Source organism: Cynocephalus volans, chromosome 13 (genome assembly GCF_027409185.1).
Source record: "Cynocephalus volans isolate mCynVol1 chromosome 13, mCynVol1.pri, whole genome shotgun sequence".
NCBI lineage: Eukaryota > Metazoa > Chordata > Mammalia > Dermoptera > Cynocephalidae > Cynocephalus > Cynocephalus volans.
The window spans coordinates 28,616,160-28,640,076 of NC_084472.1; the positions used below are offsets into that span (position 1 = coordinate 28,616,160).

A 23,917-nucleotide genomic window follows, 5' to 3' on the forward strand; every position below is an offset into this window, starting at 1 on the left:
CACAAAGAGAATGTCATTGTCTAAGTCTGGTGTGCTGAATCTTGCTGATGCCCATATCTTTCCATGTTTATATATTTTACAAAAATGAGAGCATTCAGGACATGCTGTTCTGCATCCTGCTATATTTTATTTAATAAATTATTGCAACTATCTTTTTATTCAAGTAAATATACTTTTATAAAATTAAAAAAAATTGCCTGGTATTCTATTATATGGAAGAGGCTAAAACTTATAAAAAGACCTCACTAAAAGAGCAAGCAGGAGGAAAAAAAAAAAAAAATATATATATATATAAAAGTGGGAAAAAAATGTAATAGCCATCTGGTTGTAAGCCAAAGTTTCTGGTGCTATTTAGCTTGATTGCTCTGAAGGCTTGTTTTAGGCCTTTCTCCATTTCATTTCACTCAGAATTACCAGAGAGAGGTATCCCTTGCATGGGAGCTTCTTCTGTGGGCCTATCAGTCTAAACATATTTTAAGACAATATAATTATCATAAGATTTGATAACAAAATGGCATACTGCAGTAGCAGGGTTATTGTCTCTTTACAGTTTTGCATTGTAGAGTAGGATTTTGCGAGGGAGATGAAAAGATCAGATTGGGATACTTTGGTGCTAGTATTGGAGCTGGAAGAGAGATAGTTGTTAGATGAGGACTGATAAACTTTACTCTCCCATGCAGTGTTAAGCTGGAGCTGGCTCATGGCAGCTCATGAAAGTCTATTGTGTGTGTCTATTCCCAACTGTATGTTCAATGACATCATATTGGTAGCTTGAAATTGGCCATGGTGAGAGCATTTACATCATGGAAATTTCAAATACTACAAATCAGGACTTTTTTCTTTTTCTCCCAGAGAACCAATTGTTAAATATTCACCAGCACACGCCTATTCCCTTGCCACTTATTCTGACATGTACTGCTCAGGACCAGCAATGGCACAAATAAGAAATTGAGTCTGGTCTGGCTTGGATTGACAGCAGGCAGAGTCTCAGGAAGCTGCAAATAATATACTTGTACTGTATTTCTTGCTGGTTAATTTTAGATATTATCAATAGACTTCTTATTATGTTAGATAAGGACTTAGTTATCTTATGTCCCCATTCCCTCTCCCATATTCTCCCAATGTTCTCAAATCAATTTTTAAAGTTTACATTATTTTGACTATTTACATAGTGTTGTTCCCAGCTAACTGGAGTATAAAAGTTACATTTCCTTACATACACAATTTTTTGTTTTTTCATCAATTAATTATTGACTAAATTTTTTTGCTTAGTTTTCTATGTACATATAATTAATTCTTCCCAAATTTAGCATATTCATAAAATAGCTCCCAACATAATTTTGCATATTTTCAAAGGCAGCAGATGATCTATCAGTTCTATTTATTTTTCCAGGAGCCATTAAGAGAACTTAATTCTCCAGCTCCAATCTAGACTGGTTCCTCTCTAACTCTGCTATTTAACTATTGTTCTGGGACTTTGCCTTATTGCTTTCCAGTGTTGGATTTTTCTGTATTCCACATCCCGTGTCTTATTTCTTGGTATAGTTTCCCCTCCCCCATCTTTAAAGTACATCTTCTGTTGATCCTTTCTCAAGGAAGAATCCATGTGAAATATTCTTGAAACGTCAAAAGTAATAAATATGACATCATTCGGTTTTATCTGATATCTTTAGAAATATGTGTGTTATATACCAGATAATTAATTCAGCAAACATTTACTTTTTATTTCTTCTGTATTTCAGCATATTTGTTGACACTACAAAGCTGAACAAGAAGTGGTACCTGTGTTATGCACATCGTTCTGGCTTAAGCAGGGGTTTTATAGTTACCTATTATAGTACTCCATCGTGAAGTACTTCAACCAAGGATAAAATATTGATTAAAAAAAAGAAATAGAAAAACTAACAGCACATTTACTGAAGATGAACAAAATGCATTTAAACTTGAGGTTAGTGATTTGAGTTAATTCCATTGGCTTTGGTGCTTTTAACAAGTTCAGCTCATTTCGATTTAACAGCCTGTAATATCCCAAGCACTGTGGAAATTGAAGAATGTTCATGGACTCCACTCCCCAGGAGCTCATAGTCTGCTGAACCTGTCTTCCAGAGGCTATCAGGATCCATCATGCTGGATTGATCAGACTGGCCTTGCTGGACTAAGCACAGAACCACCAATTAAAACCCTACACAAAATTACATGTAAACATTTCATAGTGTAATACAGAAATACCAAAAACTGTTTTTTGTTTGAATTGTACTTATGTTAGCTCTGCATAGTACACTATCTCATTCAAAGTGTAATCTTAGATCTGCAATTAAATGTGCATTTTAAACATCTGATAAATTAAAATTAAAAAGCAAATTGGCTAAGACTTAAATGTAGATTTTACTGTACAAATTTTATCTTCTTAATCTATTTAAAAGAAAACTGGTGAAAAATTTTAAGCAAATAACCTAAATGTTTGATATTTAATGATGGGTTATTTTGCTGATTATTGGTTCAACTAGAACCTTTCAATTTGGTAATATGTATTAAGAATGTTCATATACTTCAACTCACCTCTTGAAACCTACCCTGAACAAGTAATCTAAAGTACCTGACAATATTTATGTACATTTTTATAATAATATGTGAAAATAAACTAGACAAATTTTAAACAAGAAAAGAAAAAGAGAAAAAGAAACCAAATTTAGAGTAGTAGTATGCAAATATAAATTATAATTTATCTATCTGAGTATGTATTCATTAAAATAATTTTTACCTAAAGATTGTAACATTATCAAGCATTTTCTATCTCCCCAGACTTCCCATTCTCAGCTTTTGACCAGGAAGGCCTTTCCTTCCCCTCAGCTCGAGTAGACTTTAGACTCCCTCGGTCCTCTGGGCCCCTGACTTCCCTCTTTCCCCTGCTCCTGAGAAATCCTGATGGCCTAAGCACAAAGGCCCCTTCTCTCCCTCTTCTTAGATCATTTACTTTAGAAAACTTATGATTATAAATTCTTTCTCTGTCCCTTTAAGTTATAAATCTTTCTAAAAGCCTCTTGCCGGTTTTACCACCTGAGGCTGCCTTTCTCAAGGACCCAGGAGCCATCCCTTTGAAATGTCATCCTCAAGGGAGATAGACTCCTTGTCTCCCAGTCCCTGTGGGAGGGTAGGAGACTCACTCTGGTGGACACCTTGCTCCAAGTTGTAAAACCACCTCCTGTCATGAAGATATGAACAGGTTTACTTTTCTTTTCAGGAACACCACTTAGCAAACACACATGGCCCTGTGTGACCCCACCCCTCAACCCCAGCTCTTAAAGACTCTCCAGACCTTAGTTTCAGAAGAGTCGAGTTCACGCTGAGTCTGGTCTCACTCCCCTATGGCTATATCCTTAAATAAATTCTTGTCGTATCTGTCTGTTTAACTTTGGCCAGTGTGATTTTTGCTTTGTTAATGTATAAAATTTCTTAATTATTCCCATAATATCTTATCGCTTATCTATATATTTTTTTCAGTTTTGTAAAATTCAAAATAATGAACCTATCTTTGAATTGTTTGTTCTAATTTAGTCACATTCATTCCCTTTTAAGTGGATACCAATATTAGGAAGTTTTTATGCAATGGATTCAAACACATTCACAGATTTTTTTTTTTTTTTTTTTTTTTTTGTCGTTTTTCGTGACCAGCACTCAGCCAGTGAGTGCACCGGTCATTCCTATATAGGATCCGAACCCGCGGCGGGAGCGTTGCCACGCTCCCAGCGCCGCACTCTCCCGAGCACGCCACAGGCTCGGTCCCACATTCACAGATTTTAATACAATTTTAATAAAAATTTCTTCAATTACCTTTTAATTTAATTCTCTAATCATTCTATCCATCAAGTAATACATATGGACTTTTTAAACTTACACAGGAATACCAGCAGATTGTTTTATAGTCATAGTCTTTTATTTAGGTATTTCTATCCATATCATTACCTAAAAACAAAAAAACAAAAAACAGAAACAACAAACAAAAAAATACCCCTTACAGTAGGAATAAATATAACTACAAATTAACAACTAGAAAAAAATAACATTAATGTACAAAATTCCTGATATTAAGGGGTGACTAAACTAGAGATAAAAGATAAAAACCATTCAAGTCATGGGATTTTAATTTTGAAAGAACATGAGATAAAGCTGAAATTTCAGCACATGGCAAAAGCTGAAATTAAGATCATTACTATGACTGTTCCAATGTTGACCTATTAATGATACTCACGGAAAGAAAACCCTGAAGATTATGATCTTTGTACCATATTATTTTTACAGATATTTTACTCCCAAAACACACCTAATGAAGCCACTTTAATAAAAGTAATAAAAATGTACATGCTTCCTAAAACCTTCTCATGAGGAAAATCAGGACCTCATTTAAGACATCAAAACACAATGTGGTTATTATCACTGCTCATTCTCTGTAAGGACCACTGTCATTCTTAGGGCAATTTCAATAAACATAATAAAATATTCATCCATACGTTACCTCCACTGCATTTTTTAGACTGAGACATCTGTAAATCCTCCGCACCCCCCATCTTATCTCTTTAATCCCCTCTCTTTCATCCATTCTTGACATTACATTGAAATGGCTGGTTGTTTCTCCTCTTTTCTCCCGTGTGGATTCCAAATTATTGGTAGTTTGGAAAGAGTAAATTAGATGCAGAGACAGCCCTCATGAACCTGACCATCTCAAAGGACAATCAGTATTTATGCAGATAATTATATAGGTGATTATTTAGTTATAATTATAATAAGGTGTATAAAATAAGAGTGTGGACACAGGTTCGTGTAACTGAAGTGCAGACTATAACTCAGCAGGTGGTGGGAGAAATCCTCTGGGGGAGTGAGAATTTGGAAGTCTTGAAAGCTGACAATAGGATAAAGGAAGCATGTGGGGCAAGTCCACAAAGGACCAGGGGTTCAAGTTCATTGAGAAGGGAAGATGGTCCTTGAAGCACCGGAGAAAGAAGGTCAGCAAAACCAGAATTAAACAGACAGGGAGGCAGGGAGATGCAGTGAGTGAAAGCAGTCAGAAGAGAACAGATGAAACAGCTATTTCATTATGTAAAAGACTTTGGATTTGGTATAAGAGCAGTTGAAAGTTATAATCCAGAATGATGTGGAAAGTGTTGGGCTGAAGGATGCATGCCCGTTCTTTCTTTCTTTCTTTCTTTCTTTCTTTCTTTCTTTCTTTCTTTCTTTCTTTCTTTCTTTCTTTCTTTCTTTCTTTCTTTCTTTCTTTCTTTCTTTCTTTCTTTCTTTCTTTCTCTCTCTCTCTCTCTCTCTCTCTCTCTCTCTTTAAGTATTTCCTTTGTATATTAGAACTGAGCACAAACAAATGGGAGGGAGTGTTGGTGAGGGGAAAACTGTACTCCAGGTAAACTATAATTGTGGCTTTTAAATCACAACGTGTTACATTATAGAAAACAGAAAAAAAAAAAAAAATCACCACTCTAAGAACTCACATTGCTTTGGTGCTTTTTGTCCTAATTTTTATTTGCCACATATCTTTATCATTTTCACATTCTCATAATTTTATCATATTTATTATACTTGTTTAATCAACTGGACTCGATTATGTTTTAAGTATCTTATAACGTGACTCAATAAACACATAATTATTATTTTGATTACTCTATAATCTTGGACTCATACATTCACTACTTACTGAACTTTTGTATTTGGATATCTAAAAAGCCTTTTACAGCCATTATATTCAAAACCAAATTCTTGATTCTCTTTCTAACTTTAGGGCTAATTTTCTCAAATTTTTTCCCATCTCAGGAAATCCCAATTTCATCCTACCCTTTGCTCAAGCTAATTCCCGTGTGATCGTCACCTACAATGAGATCATTTGTCACCATTATTACTACTGCTACCTATACAACTTGTCTTGACTAGTTTATTGCAACATTCTTCTTCATAGTCCTCTCTTGAATGCAGATGGACAAACAGGAAAATTACTGACTGACTGAAAGCAACTATGTAACATTTTTCTCTTTGCTCTCTGAGACACATAACTTATGGTCAGAGGTCAACCAACTTGCTCATCATACATATGAAGTTAATTTCAGAGATACGACTGAAAAGAGACTCGTATTTCTGGTCTTTACTTTTGTGGTCTTTGAGCTTCATAATTTTTCCACTTTTTAAAAAAAGTCTGGCTGCATTAATAGTGATACCTAGACAATGCAGTATTAGATGAGGCCATTGCCCAACATTTATTTTTCAATCTAACAAAATTCAAGACAGGAGAGAGTTATTATCTCCCTCTGTAACTTTTTTTTCTCATCTGGCTGTGCTATTCATTTGCATGAGGTGACCTATTGGGGTTTTACCATCTATGACAGATTTCTATGATTTACAATATTTTTCACCTATGTGTGATCCATTCTGCTTTAAAATTATCAATTAATATAGGCCAAATTAATGTGGCATGCAAATTAATGGAGTAGGACTCAAATTTTATGAAACGTTCCTAGACTTTAAAAAGGTTATTTTTGCTACCAAAAACCTAGATTTATTTAGGATCTAAGGGAATGTAATTATGGAGAAATTAGCAAGGGAGAGTTACAGGTCATATCTTCTATCTACTAACTTACTTCTACCTGATTTTGGATCAAGGTTTTATTTGTTTCTTTGTTTTTAAAGAAGGTTATTATATTTTCCTGTTTCTCTCCAACAAAAAAAGAAAATTACAGGTCAATATCCTTGATGGACACAGATGCAAAAATCCTCAAAATATTAGCAATCAGAATACAGCAACACATGAAATAAATTACACACCATGATGAAGTGGGATTCATCCCAGGGATACAAGGATGGTTCAACATATGGAAGTCAATAAGTGTGATACAATAAATGTAACGGGCATGTGGTCAGTATGAATCTGGCAATCACAGCTTGGGCATGAATCGTGACAATCAGCTTTGTATCCCATGAATATTCATAACCAACAAAATTTAAAAAAAGAATAAATGGGTACAGGAGATCTTACTGGTATGGTGAAAATGTTCTAAAACTGATTTGTAGTGATGGCTGCACAACTTGATAAACTTACTAGAACTCATTGAATTGCATACCTGAAATGGGTGGATTACATGATATATAAAATATTTCTCAAAGTTCTTTTTTAAACAAAAGCATTTCACTGACATTCAGCAGAACTCGAAATACAACACTCTTCTTGCCACTAAATAGCTAAACAACCCTGGACAAGTAGTGTACTTACTGTAGACCTTTGTTTCATTACCTATAAAGAAAGCGTTGGGCCAGGTCAAGCCCAGAGTGTCTCATGCCTCTTCCCATTGCCACATTCTATGGCTATTTTGGCAAAGTTAGTCTCCAAGAAAACACTTTTGTTCCTTGACAGATAACTAAGTAAGGATGCTCTTCTGAAAGAAATTAAAATCACAAAATTTCCTTTAAAAAATTGCCAAAAGAAAAGTTGATCTCCTAGAAGTAGAGAGCAGAATAGTAGTTACTAGAGGCTGGGAAGGGTAGGGGGAGGAGGGGAAAGGCAGAGGTTACAGATACAAAGTTACAGCTGGACAGGAGGAAGTATTTCTAGTGATCTATAGCTTTGTAAGGTGACTAGAGTTAGCACCAATTTATTATATACTTTCAAATAGCTAAAAGAGAGGATTTTGAGTTTTCCCAACACAAAGAAATGACAATATTTGGGTGATGAGTTTGCTACTTACCCACACTTGATCATCACACTAGTTATAAACATGGATTCAAATCCGGCGGTGGCCTGGCCAAAACCGAGCCGAGGTGGGGGGTGGCAAGGACAGGGTGTGTCACAGGCCTGTGGGGGAGGGGGTCTCAGAACCGCGTGGCAGAAGTGATGTCACAAAGGGGCCTGGTTACCATGGTGTGCGTGGGGGACGCCTGAGGCCGGTGGGCGCCACTGCTCCCCGGCTCCCCACATGGCCGGCTGCGCCGTGTCTGCTGCTGTCGCCGGGGTCGGTTAGCATTCCCAACAGAACGCAGAGCTGTCTCAGCTGCTGGTTGTGGCCTGGTCAGGCCGTGGCTACCGCGGCCACAGCCGGAGCAGCCTCGACGCCATGGAGGTGCCCGGGGCTGCCCCTCAGGGACACTTGGGGCTGGTCCTGGGAAAACTGTGCAGGAATGTGGCAGCATTGCCTGAAGACCTGAGACCGGGCCCTGGTTTTCCGTGGGAACCGGTGACATGTGCGGCTCTTACTGGATTTTTGATTCTCTTGTTTTTGTGGAGAAGTGTTCGATCGGTGAGAAGCCGGCTTTATGTCAGAAGAGAGAAAAAGCTTGCTGAAGAGCTTTCTGGACTAATTGAAGAAAAATGTAAACTACTTGACAAACTTAGCGTTGTTCAAGAGGAGTATGAAGGCTTAGAGTCAGCTGTGAAGGATGCCAGCTTTGAGAAGGTCTCAACAGAAGCACAAAGCTTGGAGGCAACCTATGAAAAGCTGAGCAGGTCCAAGTCTAAACTTGAGGATGAAATAGTCTTTCTAGTAAAAGAATTAAAAGAACAGAAATCTAAACATTGTGAGCAAGATGAATTGATGGCAGATATTTCAAAAAGGATACAGTCCCTAGAAGATGAATCAAAACCCATCAAGTCACAAGTAGCTGAAGCCAAAATAATCTCCAAAATACTTCAAATGAATGAAGAACGTCTGAAGGTGGCAATAAAAGATGCTTTGAATGAAAATTCCCAACTTCAGGAAAGCCAGAAACAGCTTTTACAAGAAGCGGAAGTATTGAAAGAACAAGTGAGTGAACTTCATAAACAGAAAATAACATTTGAAGACTCCAAAGTCCAGGCAGAACAAGTTCTGAGTGAGAAAGAAAATCACATCAAGTCTCTGACTGAACGCTTGCTCAAGATGAAAGACTGGGCTGCTGTGCTTGGAGAAGACATGTTGGCTGATGACTTGGAATTGGAGATGAAGAGTGAATCACAAAATGCTGCTCGCTTAGATGATCTGCCAGAAGGAGCTTTGAAGAAACTGATTCACGCTGCTAAGTTACATGCTTCTTTAAAAACCCTAGAAGGAGAAAGAAACCAAATTCACACTTGGTTATCTGAAGTAGATAAAACAAAGGAAGAGCTTACAGAGCATATCAACAATCTCCTGACGGAACAGTCAGAAAATACGCAGTTGGAAAGTGAAAATCAGAATCTTCGGCAGAAACTTCAAGTAATGACTGAACTGTATCAAGAAAATGGAATGAAACTCCACAGGCAATTAATAGTAGAGGAAAATTACCAGTTAGAGAAGGAGGAGAAACTTTCCAAAGTAGAAGAGAAGATGAGTCATGCAGCTGAGGAACTGGAGACCTACAGAAGGCGAGCCGGAGATGTGGAAGGAGAATTGGAGAGAAGCGTTCGTTCTTATCAAGGGCAGTTGACGGCCTATGAGAAAGAAGCGCATGGCAGTTGGGTGGCAGCTGAGACTGCTGAAAGACACCTCAGTTATTTAAGGAAAGGAAATGTTTACAAGAGACAAAAATTAGCTGAAAAAGAGTTTAAGTTTGAACTTCTCAAAAAAGATCCTTTTGCACTCGATGTTCCAAATACAGCATTTGGCGGAGAGCATTCCCCATATGGTGACTCACCAGTGGGTCGACCTTCATCCAAAATGAGAGCTTTTCTCTCTCCACTCAGACTCTCACCTTTGACTCCAGGGCAAGGAGGAGGAAGAGGCTCAAGAGGCCCAGAAAATACTCTGGACCATCAGATGACCAATGAAAGAGGAGAATCGGGCTGTGATAGGTTAACCGATTCTCATGGAGCACCTTCTGGGTTCCTGTCACCTCCGTGGGAACAGCACCAGAGGATGGTGATCCTTCCACCAGGCCAACCATGTTCTGATCCAGCTCTTCTTCCACGAAGGCAAGACAGATTTGATTCTAATCCTGCTGGACCGTCTGGACCAGCAGAATTCAGAAGTTTTAATATGCCTTCTTTGGATAAAGAGGATGGGCCAAAGTCTTCACAAATGGAATCTAGTAGAAATGATACCAAAGACGATCTTGGTAATGTAAATGTGCCTAATTCATCTGGACCTGCTGAAAGTGAAGCAACTGGCCCTGGCTTTGCTCCTCCACCTTTTCCTGCAATCAGAGGTCCATTGTTTCCAGTGGATATGAGGGGTCCATTCATGAGAAGAGAACCTCCCTTTCCTCCACCTCCTCCAGGAAGCATGTATGGAGCTCCTCGAAATTATTTTCTACCGAGGGTTTTCCCTGTCCAGCCACCACCTCCATTTGGGTTCCTGTCACCTCCATGGGAACAGCACCGGAGGATGACGATCCCTCCACCAGGCCAACCATGTTCTGATCCAGCTCTTCTTCCACAAAGGCAAGACAGATTTGATTCTAATCCTGGTGGACCGTCTGGACCAGCAGAACTCAGAAGTTTTAATATGCCTTCTTTGGATAAAGTGGATGGGCCAAAGTCTTCACAAATGGAATCCAGTAGAAATGATACCAAAGACAACCTTGGTAATGAAAATGTGTCTAATTCATCTGGACCTGCTGAAAGTGAAGCAACTGGCCCTGGCTTTGCTCCTCCACCTTTTCCTGCAATCAGAGGTCCATTGTTTCCAGTGGATATGAGGGGTCCATTCATGAGAAGAGAACCTCCTTTTCTCCACCTCCTCGAGGAAGCATGTATGGAGCTCCTCAAAATTATTTTCTACCAAGGGTTTTCCCTGTCCAGCCACCACCTCCATTTGCAATGAGAAATGTCTATTCACCGAGGGGTTTTCCTCCTTATGTTCCTCTAAGAGCTGGATTTTCACCTCCACCCCCACATCCTGAAAGTAGGGGTGAGTTCCCTTCAGGGTCACTTCCGCGCTCAAATGAGCCTGCTCCTGACATCCAGAAGCACAGCAAGAAACCTGATGATATTTTTGGTCTCTCTTCATAAACAGTTTTGACTTATCCCTCATATTCAGTTTAAGTAACTACTTTTTTTGCTCAAATTGAAGCTTAATGGAATTATAATTCTCAGGGTAGTATTTTGTAAATAAAGATGATTTAAATATGAATTTTGTGAGTAAGTGCTAGCAAGTGCTCCATGCATGCTGCAAGGCAGGGGGTGTCTCAGGTCTCTGTTTCCATGGGAACCAATGGCACAGGCTGGCTCCTATGGGCACCAAAAAAGGGAAACTTGGCAGTGGTTTCAGGCCCCTTGCTCCTCCGTGGTTTCCTGGGAGGCTGAGCAAATGCCCATGAGCACCTCTCCCAAAGACACCCAGGGGTCCTCACCCCCTTCCTTCACCACCATCTCCCCCCAGTATATCTGGCGAGGTCCTTTATCTACCCTGTAGTTCCAACCTCCGTCCCAGGCAGGACGATGGCACTTGGAGAGGACTCCCATACTGCAAGGACCTCTGTGGGGTGAAAGGGAGTAGTTAAGGGTGAGGGGACAGATATAAGAAGTGGAAGAAACCCTGCTGATGTGGCCCCAGTGGCTGTCCCTCTCCCTGAAGGCGAGTCCTCATCTGCAAGGCCATTGCAGACTAGCACCTGGGGCAAGGTCCCAAGGGGAGGATGCTCCAGATGCCAGGGACAGGCCCCAGGCCCCTCAGGGAGATCACAACACCTGGTATCATCTGTGAGGAGGGGCGGCCAGAGGGGGCCAGGGCTGCAGGGAGGGGAAGGGTTGGCTGGCTCTGGAAAATGCCTGCAGGAGGCTCTCTGGGCTGACTGCGGCCCCTGCCCCTCCTTGGGGCTGAAACTTCCCCCCCAGGCCTGGCTCCCTGCACCCCCACTATCCCCACCCTTCCGTGGTGACCAAGAAGTGGGGGGAGAAGACAGTTGTGTGTTAGAGAAAGAGAAAGACATCAGGGGAGGCACAGAGAGAGACACCCAGTGACAGGAGCAGGGGAGTCCAGGAGAGCCAGGCAGAGGGACGGGGACAGGCTGAGAGGCCAGGATTGGGAACCATATACACAGAGAGCCTGGGAGGGGACCAAATATATGTAAGACAGATGTGTGTGTGTATGTGTGTGTCAGAGAGAGAGAGAGAGAGAGAGAGAGAGAGAGAGAGAGAGAGGAAGCAGAGAGGGAGGCTGGAGCAGGAGAAGCCGGCAGGGAGAGAAGAGTGGGCAGGGGGCAGGAGAGAATCCACCAGTGACAATCACATCTGGGTCCAGCAAACATGAGGCAGCTGCCAACCGGGCCGAGCAGTCCCATTTGCCTCTGCTGGGCACTGGAGAAGCCAGCAACAGTTTCCTTCTGCACCTAGGATGCAGCGGACCAAGGTAGGTACTGGTGGGGCTGGCAGGGGACAGAGGCTTCTGAGGTTGCCCCAGACCAGGGATCCTTGTCATGACACCATCTTTGACCCCATCCCCTGCTGTCTCCTATAAGGTCTCTTTTGGGAAAGTGAGTGTTGGGGTGTCCTGGCTGGGAGGCTGGACTCCTGGGGCCCCTTTGGATGGGAGAGGTTTTAGGTGTCTGGGAGAGAAGCAGGGTAGAGGAGGAGCTGGGGGTCAGCCCCAGGGTGGGTCCTGCTCAGTTAGGTCCCTGAGGCAGGTGCCAGGGCGGCTGACCCTGAGCCTGGACCCTTAGTTTCGGGGGAGGGGTGAGAACCAGGAGGGGGTGTCTTATGCTTGGAGGCTGGCCAATGAATATATCTCTTAATTAGTCATTTAAGTAATGAATGAATGCTCACTTCTGCTAAAAGAGAAAAAGAAAGAGCTCCGGAATGGGGATTGAAAAGGAAGTTTCTATGTATTTATTTACTTATTTATTTTACTTTCTATTTTTTCCCCTTCTTGCCTTGGTTTTGGCAAATGAAAGGCTCTAGTGGGTGTGGAATTTGAGAGAACTGGAGAGGAGAGGGGGAACAAGATGTGTTAACTGATGTTGTGCTGAGTGCTTAGAAACGGATCGCCTTTCCTGTCTTTACAGAGGTTGAACTAAGAATTGGAATTCCTTTTCAACCCTTTTGCGTGTTTGGACTGTGCAGCTCTGACAGCGGTACTACTCAGGGGCTAAATCTCAGGGTCACAGCTCAGCAGGGTTGGCCTTGATGTCTTCTTCAATTGATGATCTAAAATCATTGTATTAAACAGAAAATATGAAGACACAAATGCCTCTGAGGCGCATTTGTTTCTTACCACACCTTATATCCTTAGGAGAGCTCTTTGTAGTTAAAGCTCTGAAATACCTTCCCCTCTGCTATTTTTTTTTTTTTTTTTTTTGTCTCAAATCCAAAATTTCGTGAATCACATTATAGAAAATTTGGGGAAAAAAAAGAAAAAGAAAAAACACCACTTACAATAGGACCACCCTAGTACAAACTGCTCAAATGAATACAATCTTATTTTGGTTATTTTCTCTCCACTTTTTCTTTTAAAAAGCCTGGTCATAGTTATATCAAATACTTTGGGGCAGGTAAAGCACTCAGGTTCTCCTTCCAAGTGCTCTCAGGGTATTTGGGATCTGAGGGGTACGGTCCTTGGTAGTCATTTTGTGTACTTCAGAGGTTTATATGTCAGGATCAGACTGCCAAATAGCCTAATGTCTGTAGATATCTGTTAATAGGATATCCATTAATGTGATATCTGTTCATATCTGTTAAATTCTGTAAGTTTAGGAACAAACTCTAAATTTTCCTTAGAAAAAAATAAGTGTGACAGTGCTAATAAAATTTCTTAATGAGATGACCTTATAATCATCATATTTAACATTATGACGCTGTGTATTTGCTCCTTACTTTCTTGTCTGTAGAGCAAGATGATGGGCCGAGTCACCTTGTCAAGAGGTTTCTACCTCATGATGTAGGCAAAGACATTGGAGTATGTGGAGAGACCCTCTTATTACCCTTTCTGGGCCAAATGTCCTCATTTGTAATAATGGAACTTAATCAGATGATCTCTAAGGTTCTGTTGTATATTCTGAACAATATGTTCTGTAGAGTTGAAAACTTGTAGTGTTTCCTTCACTTAGCACAGTTATTTTTAGATGGAAATTCTTTCTGTGTTCTTAAGACATATTGTGTATGACAATAGTCTTTTACCATTTTTTTCTTATACACCTGCTTGAGGAATTTTGAAAAACCGTATATGCTCTTGAACATTTAAATGGACATTTAAAATTTCTTATTATAATTATAAACAATTATAAATATAAGGACATTTCATATTTCTCATTATAATTATAAACAATTATCAGTGTAATATAAACATTGACCTTTTAAAATAAAGCTTTTTAAAAGCATTCAGTATGACCTGAAAAATCATAGCAATATGTTAGTAACTATAATCCATTCAAAAATAGGTGACCAAGCTTTTCACATCAGAAATTTCTCTTGTAGTTTTCTTCATACTTTTTATTTCCATTCCAACTTCCTCCACAGAATTGTATCCTAATTTAATATACTTTTATGCTTAAAAATTTTTTATTAATCATTATATTACTCTGCAATAAAAATATGAGCACCCATTTGGGAACGAATTTTTTTTTTAAATTGTGTTTATAGGATTGTGGAGGTTAATTCTAGGTGTCAACTTGGTTAGATGAAGGAATGCTGAGAAACCTGGCAAAGCTATCTTTTTAGGTGTGTCCATGAGGGTGTTTCCAGCAGAAATTAGTATGAGAGTCTGAGTGGCCTGAGTGGGAAAGATCCACCCTCAGTGTGGGTGGGAACCATCCAATCTGCTGGGTTCCGGAGAGAACAAAAGACAGAGGAAAGAGGTGAGGCTCTCTCTCTTGATCCGCTGGAGCTGGGACACACTCTTCTCTCCTGTCTGTGGACATCAGAGCTTGAGACTCTTCAGCTTTTGGTTCCAGGACTTACTCCAAGGACACCATCAGCTTCCCTGGTTTTGAGGCCTTCACACTTGGACTGAGCCACGCTACCGGCATCCAGTTTATAGACGGCCTATCATGGGACTTTTCTTCATAGCCACGTGAGCTAATTCCCCTAATAAATCCCTCTCATATAATTATAATGTATCCTATTGATTCTGTCTCTCTGGAGAACACTGACTAACACAAGTGTCTAGCATTTCTTTTGGATTGAGTTTTACGGCAGTTATTAGTATAAAATTAAACTAAAGGGAATAAACGTATTATAAATTTTGATACATAATTATTAAGCAAATGCATTTTTAGGAGGATAAATGGAAACTTCCTGCCAATTAGCTTATGTAGACATGGATGAAAATTACCTATTGCTAGACAGGTTTGAACATCAATTCTGCTCTATTTTTCATCTTTACAGATGGAACAATTTTGTTCACTTAAGTAAGCAGGTGGAAATGGAAGTTTCGTTATCGCAATGTCACTCTGTTCTTCAGACTCAAGTCACATGCAAAAATTATATATGATCTCTGTGATGATTGTGCATCGACTTGGCTAGGCTATGCTGCCCAATATTTGGTCAAATATGAGTCTAGATCTTGCTGTGATGGTATCTGTGGAGGTGATTAACATTTACAACCAGTAGACCTTGAGTGAAGGAGATTAACCACAATAATGTGGGTGGGCCTCATCCAGTCAGTTGAAGGCCTTAAAAGCAAAGACAGGTTTCCCAAAAAAGAAGCAATTCTGCCTCAAAACTGCAACATAGATATCCTGCCTGAGTTTTCAGCCTGCTGGCCCACTCTACAGATTTTGGACTCAAGACTACAACTCAACTTGTACCTGAATTTCCAGCCTACTAGCCAGCCTTACAAATTTCAGACTTGTCAGCCCTATTGTGTGAGCCAATTCCTTGCAATAGATCTCTCTCTCTCATCTCTATTTCTAATCTCCTATTGGTTCCATTTCTCTGGAGAACCCTGACTAATACACTCTCTTATCAATAGTACAGACGGTTCCCGACTTATAATGGTTTGGCTTATGATTTTTTGACTTCAGGATGGTGCAAAAGTGACATGCATTCAGTAGAAATCGTCTTTGAGTACCTATATAACCAATCTGTTTTTCACTTTCAGTACAGTATTCAGTAAATTACAAAAGATATTCAACACTGTATTATAAAACAGGCTTTGTGTTAGATGTTTTTGCCTACCTGTGGGCTAATGTAAGTGTTCTCAGCAAGTTTAAGGTAGTCTAGGCTAAGCTATGATGTTTGGTAGGTTACTAATATTAAATGCATTTTTGCTTTATAGTATTTTCAATTTACGATGGATTTATCAGGTTGTAACTCCATCGTAAGTCAAAGAGCATCTGTGTTTTTAATAATCTATCATTTGACAATTAGATTAGCTCTTTTTAAATTTTTTTAAGACAAGCAATTGCAAGAAATGATTTGTTACCCAGCCTTTCTCAACACCTACACCAACTTTCAAATCATGTCTTTGGTGCCTGAGAGGTTTTTACATCACTAAGGCAATTTCCTTTCTTTCCAGAAGCAGAAGGAGGGTAATTGTGTGAGGGAACCATTTTAAATGGTCTTCATGTCTGAAAATGTCTATTAGACCCTTCGATTGATTCTGAAGACATTGTTCCAATGTCTTCTAGCTTTCAGTGTTGTGGTTGAGATGTCCAATGCTATTCTGATTTCAGAAACTTTGATTTTTACATTATGAATGGGTCTATTCATTATTACTAATGTTTCAAAATTTTCTAGTAAAGTGCCTTGGTAATGATTTTTCCCTTACAATCATCACACTGAAAAAGGGGTTGGGGGTTTCTTTCAGTCTAGAGATTCGAGATTTCAGTTCTGGGAAATTGTCTCACATTATTTCTTTGATAGTTTTCTCCAGTAGTATATTTTTTCTTCAGGAACTATCAGCAGCATATTGTACTCTCTGGATTCCTTTTTTACTTTTATTATTTTTTGTCATGCCTATTTGTTTGTCTTTTTGTTCTACTTTTTGGGATATTTCCATGATATTACATTAAAACTCCTCCACTGAGTATTAAATTTTGACTCTAAAATTTTAACTCTTTTTAAAATTGTTGCTTTTGATAGCTGTTTAATTTTTCATGGGTATAATTTTTACTCATAATCCTCTGAGCATACTGATAATACTTAGAAGTCTTTTTCCATTCCCCATTTTGTCTATAAATCCTCTATATTCTTTTTTATTCTGTATGATCGTTTGATCCATCATCCACATTATAAGTATCATTACTATACTTTTATGTTTAAGATCAGGGCACCAAAAACTGATTTGATATTCTCTCTACATGGACAAGGCTCTTCTCTGTATGATTTGCAGTAGGGTAATTGGGCAATAAGCTGACTTTTTCAGTGAGAGATTTCCAGTGTCATTATCTGTAGATTTTTCTCAGGAGGCATTTAGTTTTATAGAGAAGAATATTATCATAGGCTGAGGTAAGGGTTAGGGTCTTATCATTCAGTCTGTAGACTTCTATTTGATCTCTGTGCTAGGCATCTTCCATTTATTTGTCTTTCTGAATGCACTTTTCCCCTTTCTTTATCCTGCTGTCTCCCTTTGGAGGCTGTATTTATTACTAGGGGTATGTATTTATTACACTCTTTTTTTTTTTTTTTGTCATTTTTTCGTGACCGGCACTCAGCCAGTGAGTGCACCGGTCAGTCCTATATAGGATCCGAACCCGCGGCAGGAGCGTCGCCGCGCTCCCAGCGCAGCACTCTACCAAGTGCGCCACAGGCTCGGCCCTATTACACTCTTTTACCTGCTGGCTGTGGTTGGGTTGAACCAATGGGAAGCCCAGTGGGAGATCAAAGGGAGAGAAAAGAGCATTTATCTTCTCTGCTTCCTTGCGGCAGGGTCCTCTTGGGCTGGCTGTGTATGTTAGTTGAAGGTCACTACTCCTCTCGAGGCAGCCTCTCTACGTGACTCTTTCTGGGTCCCAGGAACTACTCCCTCTTCTCTTCTCTTTGGGCTCAGAGGTTTGTATCAGTTCTGTGGTTACTATCTCCTGTCGTTTTCCTTAATTTTATCTACACTTTTGTGAAGAGTTCCTTTATTAAATTCTCCTAGAATTCTCCTGATTTTTGTGTGCCATTTGTTTCCTGGTTGGACTTTGACTGATCTGTAACTGACTTCATAACTGATCCAAGAAAACAAACCCTTGAAATAGGATTCTGGGACTGGTTTCTCATATTTGAGGAATGGAGGAATAAACACTTTTCTAGGGAGAAATGGGATGTGGGTAATCAATAGCATGTGGTGCCATTATGATATTCGAATCATCACAGGTGGTAGCAGAGGATGGAGAGCACTGGGGACAAAGGCTGTAGGAAAGCAAATGACTGTGGCATGTAGTTGCTATAGCAACAATAGTAAGTACAAAGATCGTGGAGTCACTTGGCTTCTTATGACCCTAGAGAGCATTCGTAAGAAAAAGGAGAAGTTAAAAGCTTTGAAAATTCAATTAAGAGTATGTATGGAGAACCAGAAATCTACCATGGCATCTTTAAAGCAATCTGTCTTTTTATAGCTGCTTGGCAGATATGATAGAGAACCAAGCCTAGGGTACAATTGTAATAAGGTCACTGTTGGATAAGAAACCCTAAAACAAGGATCATGGACACATTAGCATTGTGGCTGAATCTGAGAACTTTGATCCTCAAGATCTCCCTGAAACTCACAAATGGATGCTGATTCTTCTCAGCATTCTCTCATTCCTTCTAAGCCCATAATGAGAGTTAGCACATGGAGGGAGAAGTAAAATGTCTGTTCAAGGAGGAAACACTGAAAGAGTCACAAGTACTTTCTAAGTAGCAGAAGGTTGGGGGACATATACAGAAGTGCTAGACCAGGAGAGATGAATTCATTTACCCAAGATTTTGGACTTAGCATGTCCTGAGCACCTGGTCTCCTGATTCTGTTTTGTTTTTTGGGGTCTGGCTGGTATGGGGATCCGAAACTGTGACCTCGGTGTTCTGAGGCTGTGCTGTCCTGAGAACCTGGAAGTAGCATTAATTGTTGCCTTAGTGTACACACACACACACACACACACACACACACACACACACACACACACACACACACACACACACACACACACACACACACACACACACACCGGTACTTCAAAGAGTTCGTGGAAAGGTGTATCTTTTCTTTTAATTCTATTTTCTTCACAAACCTTTTGAATATACCCATACACTTATATGTGTCTCCCCACCCCCCTTCTTTCAGAGAATGCTAACTAACACATATGGTGATACCTAGCATAGCTGAGATTCCAGGTGTGGTCTCTTTATTGGAGCAAACCAATAGAGCCCCTGGCACCTTGTATAAAAATGCCTGCTTTTCTATTTCCATCAGTAGGTGAAATCAGAAACAGCTTGCCTTTACATAACAGGGACAGTAGTATGCCATGAGAATTTTGCTCCAGGGACACACAAGTTGTGTTGTTCAAGAAGCACACTCTAAGAAGGAGTTTAGTTTTCAGAAAGTTTATTAGGGATCAATACCTGTGGAAGGTGTATGGTATGGGCTTGCCAGAGGGTGAGAGAGAAACTCTGTGAAAGTTCAAGCACCTACAATGTCACTGGGGTTTATATGGAACCAGTGGTCTGAGACATATCGAGACATCTCTTCTGCAGTGGGAGAGAAGTTGCTGTACCTTGTACCGCTCATAGTGCTTTATGGTTTTCTTTGGGTTGCTGAGGCAGCATATTCCATAATTAGGCATGTAGTACCAACCCATTTACTGGGTAACTCCATAAGTTGACAGTTTTTAGTGGGACCTGAGTAAGAAAGAACTCTGAGACAGTTCAGGCTGCAGATCAGGCAGTCTTGTCACATAAACCCTGTGACCAGGCAAAACCAATGGTCTGCTCTGTCAGTGGTAGACAGAAAAGCTTTACAGAACATCTGGCAAACCCCAATAGAAGAACCACAACACAGACACCCTAGAGTTTTGGAATACAGCTATGTTCTATTCTGCCAACAGCTATTCATTAGAAAAGAGGACCCTGACTGGTTGCTGGTCTTGAAACAGATTGAATTTTTGACCATAGGATATCCAAATTGCCAAACTTGAGTTTTCTGATTCACTGAACCATAAAATTGGATGTGCACAGTGCATCCCATTATAAAATGGAAGTAGTATATGTGAGGGGCCAGCAAATTATCTGTCAAGGGCCAGATAGTAAGTATTTTAGGCTTTGTGGGCCATACGCTTTCTGTTGCAACTATTGAACTCTGCTGCTGTAGTGCAAAAGTGACTAGAATAATATGTAAATGAATGTATGTGGTTGTTTTCTAATATAACTTTGTTTATTGACACTAAAATTTGAATTTCAGATCATTTTTTGTGTCATAAAATATTATTCTAATTTTGATTTTTCCCGACTATTAAACAATGTAAAAACATTCTTCTCTTGCAACAAATGAAAGCTACAGAACAGGTGGCAAGGCTGGATTTGGCCCATGGGTTGTGGTCTGCCATTCCCTGATATATATGTAGCCAGACCGAAGCAGGTCCAGAAGGTACAGCAAACTGCCTGAGCAGAGCTATTGGCTCAGACTCCCATGGTGCCTGCTCCTGCTGCTTTGCCTTCTCTCCTTCAATCCTCTCAATGATGAGTCGACAGAAGAGAAAAAGATGTGGGCTCAGTTTATGTATGGAATAAGTGGAACATGGAATGAATAGTGGAAGGAAGTGGTTGCGATGACCAGCTTAAGCCACACACACACACACACACACACACACACACACACACACACACACACACCAGTAGCAGTTGTGCTTATGTTATGTAATTGCTTTTCTCCCATTTCTCCTTGCTACCTTATTTGAAAAACACTGGTGCTGGCTAACATTTTAGGTTCAGAAGGCAGTAGGACAGAATTGACCACAACCCACTATGATTTAGTAGCTGATGGGACCTCATGTGTCTGGTGGCTTGGGGACACCCATTTTTCAAATGGATGAAGGAGAAGAGGGGATGCGAGGGGCAGAAAAGATGCCTCGTGCTGGCCATCTTCCTTGTGTTCCTGTACTTTCTGCTGTCCTCCACCCTTCTCTGCTCCAGGAGGCAGTCCTGCATGGACCACATTAGAAGTCTCTCTTGCCTTCTTGCCTTCTGGTTTCTGATTGGCCTTGGCCGATGAGCCCAGGGAGAAGGTGGGGAAGGGGGGAGGGAGAAGAGCAGGGAGAAGAGCGAGGCGAAGGTATGAGGGTACTCCAGAGAGTTCATGGGAAAGTAAAATTACAGGATAGTACAAATTTTTCTATGAACTTTGTGTTTTTCCAGCTTTCTTCCTACAGGTTTGCCTTAGGTTGGCTGTGAGCCTTGCCCAAGGTCCCAGCTCCTCTCAAGGTGGTCTGTTTCCCACAGTACTCCCCTTTGGGTTTCCAGCAACTGCTCTGTCCCCTCATCCTTCAGGCCTAGGGGTGGTGACAGATGCACTGTTACTAGGCCCTGTGTGCCAAGTGGTCCTTATATCTTCCTACACCCTGCCTGCAACATTGTAAGTATGAGGGTACTTCAAAGAGCTCATGGAAAGATTCATATTATCTTTTAATTCTATTTTCCCATGAACTTTTTGAAGTACCCATTTAGTACTTTTACTAAACCTGCCTTGAATTATCCTAATTAGTGTGTGCCTTCTGTTTCCCGTTGCAATTCTAATTTATAAAATCCCCCCGTTTTATATTATTCTGAGTCTGGTGTCCTCAAGTCTAAAAACTTACGAGTTATTCCTTAACAGTGACAGTTTAATGGTGAATGTCCCAAGTTGATATCTACAACTATTGTGTATCATTTACTAAGGTGATTCCTGGCTCATCCTCTTCAATGGAGTCTCCATACTACTTCAAGTGACACTTCAGAAAGATGATTGTAGGAAACCCCTCCTCTTACTAAAATTCCTAATGCCTCTCTGTCACCACAGAATGACATTTAAATTCCCAGCATGGTACCTCTATAAGGACCATTCTTCAGACCACGGGACACCGCTTTCTTCTGTACACTCTACCTCCCAGCAGCACTGAACCACGCAAAGTGCCCTGGATGGCAGAGCCTCTCCTCGCCTCCCGGCCTTTGCACAGATACCCCCCTCCACCACAAACAGCTGTCTCTTCTCCCTCTGCTTTGCAAACTACTTCTTGTCTTTAAAAAGTCAGCTCCAGTGTCACCTCTCTGCAAACCTCCTGTCAGCTCTCCCAGCACACTTCTCTTTGTTCCCAAGGTATTATGTACAAATTTCATTTAAAAAATTAACACATACTTTTAAGATTGTTTAATTACTCCTCTCAATAGACTTGATAGTCTTTAAGGAATAGAAATATCCCTTTTGTCTAAAACATAATTAGTATTTTGTAACTGTTAGATAAAGATATTTTAATTTTTAAAAAATGAGCCAGGAGATTTTGAATGTCTAGAATCCGCTTCTTCCTTGGGCTTCAGAGCAGCTGGTTTTTTCCTAAATCATCCTCCTTTTGAAGCAAAATCTTCTTTTCTCCCCTCTGATACAGTCATTTCTCTGAGTTTCAATTCTTACTATTTTTCTCTACGGGAAATCTCCCTCATCTGAAGGAGCAAATCTTCCTTTGAGTTTCTAAATTGTCATTATACACTAGAGACTTCTAGTAATTTAATTATTCCTCTGGTTCCAGCCAAACCCTCAAGAAATCTCTAAGTAAATAAATTATTAGGTTGGTGTTTTAAGGCACACACTTATTTTAATATACAGAAAATAAATTAAAAATCAATTTTATCCAAATCCATAATATAAACAAGCTAAACAAATAGAATTTTGCATATTATCACATATTTCCTATCCTGCTGCTTTTACAACCTTAAAACTGGGTAGAAAATAATAACCGACTTAGGCCAAAATAAAGTTAGTAGCCAGTTTAATTTAGTAATCTTTTAATTTATCAAGCATAATATACCTACAGAAAAATCTATAAATTGGTTTAATTTGTAGTTCAGGTTCTAGTAGCCAAAAGAGCTAGAATTAAGGGTTTAATTCCTATAATTGGTTATTTCGAGCCGTGCTGCTCTGTGGTCCCAAACTGTGCCTGCACTTCAAAAACATCTGCTGCAATTATGAGATGTGTGTTTGGTTGCAAAGAAAATTAGTGTGTTTTCTCTGTTTTCTCACAAAAGACATAAACAGGACCAAGAGGAACAATGGGTACAGTGTATGAGTTCTTTCTAAATTTTTCTTCAAACAAGCTTCTGAGTATGTCTCTGGGATTTCCATGGACAAGGTAGGAAAGAAGCAAAACAAACTAATTATACAAGGGTACTTCAAAAAGTTCATGGAAAAATAGAATTAAAAGATAATACACATCTTTCCATGAACTTTTTGAAGCATCTTCTTATGTGACTTGGAATTTGTAGGCTTCACTGTTTTGGCTTTTAGTGTAAATACCTAATGCATGAACAAATCTGAATAAGGAAATATACTTGCATTAGCATCTTTTCTCTTGTTTCCATGTGATTTGGAATTAAGTGAAGAAGACTGAATTATTTGCTAAAATTCAGGGAAAAAAATATTTCAGTTTAGCTCAGTGCTAAATGTCAGCATGATTTCTGTATGGAGAGAACAACATATCCTACTCTACCTTTCTATTCCAAGTAATATTTAATTGCTTTCTGAACCTCTTCCAACAGCAATTAATGCTAATTTAGTGTGTAACTAAATACATTACCCTAAAATAATTAGGAATGATACAGGGTCCTCCATAACATATGTGATTTGAATTAGCAGTTTTGGTTCAGAAGTCTTAAGCAGGGAAAGAGACTCAGAAGCTACTGTCTCAGTGTGATATTCTCTCAACCATACACACACACCACACACACACACATGCAGAGGAACTTAATTAGCAATAGGTTATTTTGGTCATTGGGAGGCACGGGCTGTTACTGGTTACATAGGATGTGGCATCATATAATAGGCCCTCTATGATCTGACTGCTGCTTCATCTCTGGCCTTGCATCCTACACTAATTCCACTAACGTGTTGTGTTTTTGCCC

General features: G+C 39.8%; 1 protein-coding gene across 1 annotated transcript in view; it reads left to right on the plus strand.

Annotated features, from left to right (window-relative positions):
• Nucleotides 1-8,099: 8,099 nt before the first annotated feature.
• LOC134361615 (cTAGE family member 2-like) overlaps nt 8,100-23,917 on the plus strand; it is a 119,640-nt gene continuing 103,822 nt past the window's right edge. Inside the window, exons 1-2 of the mRNA XM_063076636.1 lie at nt 8,100-10,265; nt 10,739-10,792. Of these exons, the coding sequence (XP_062932706.1) occupies nt 8,100-10,265; nt 10,739-10,792 (2,220 nt within the window). The remainder of the gene's footprint in view (nt 10,266-10,738; nt 10,793-23,917) is intronic.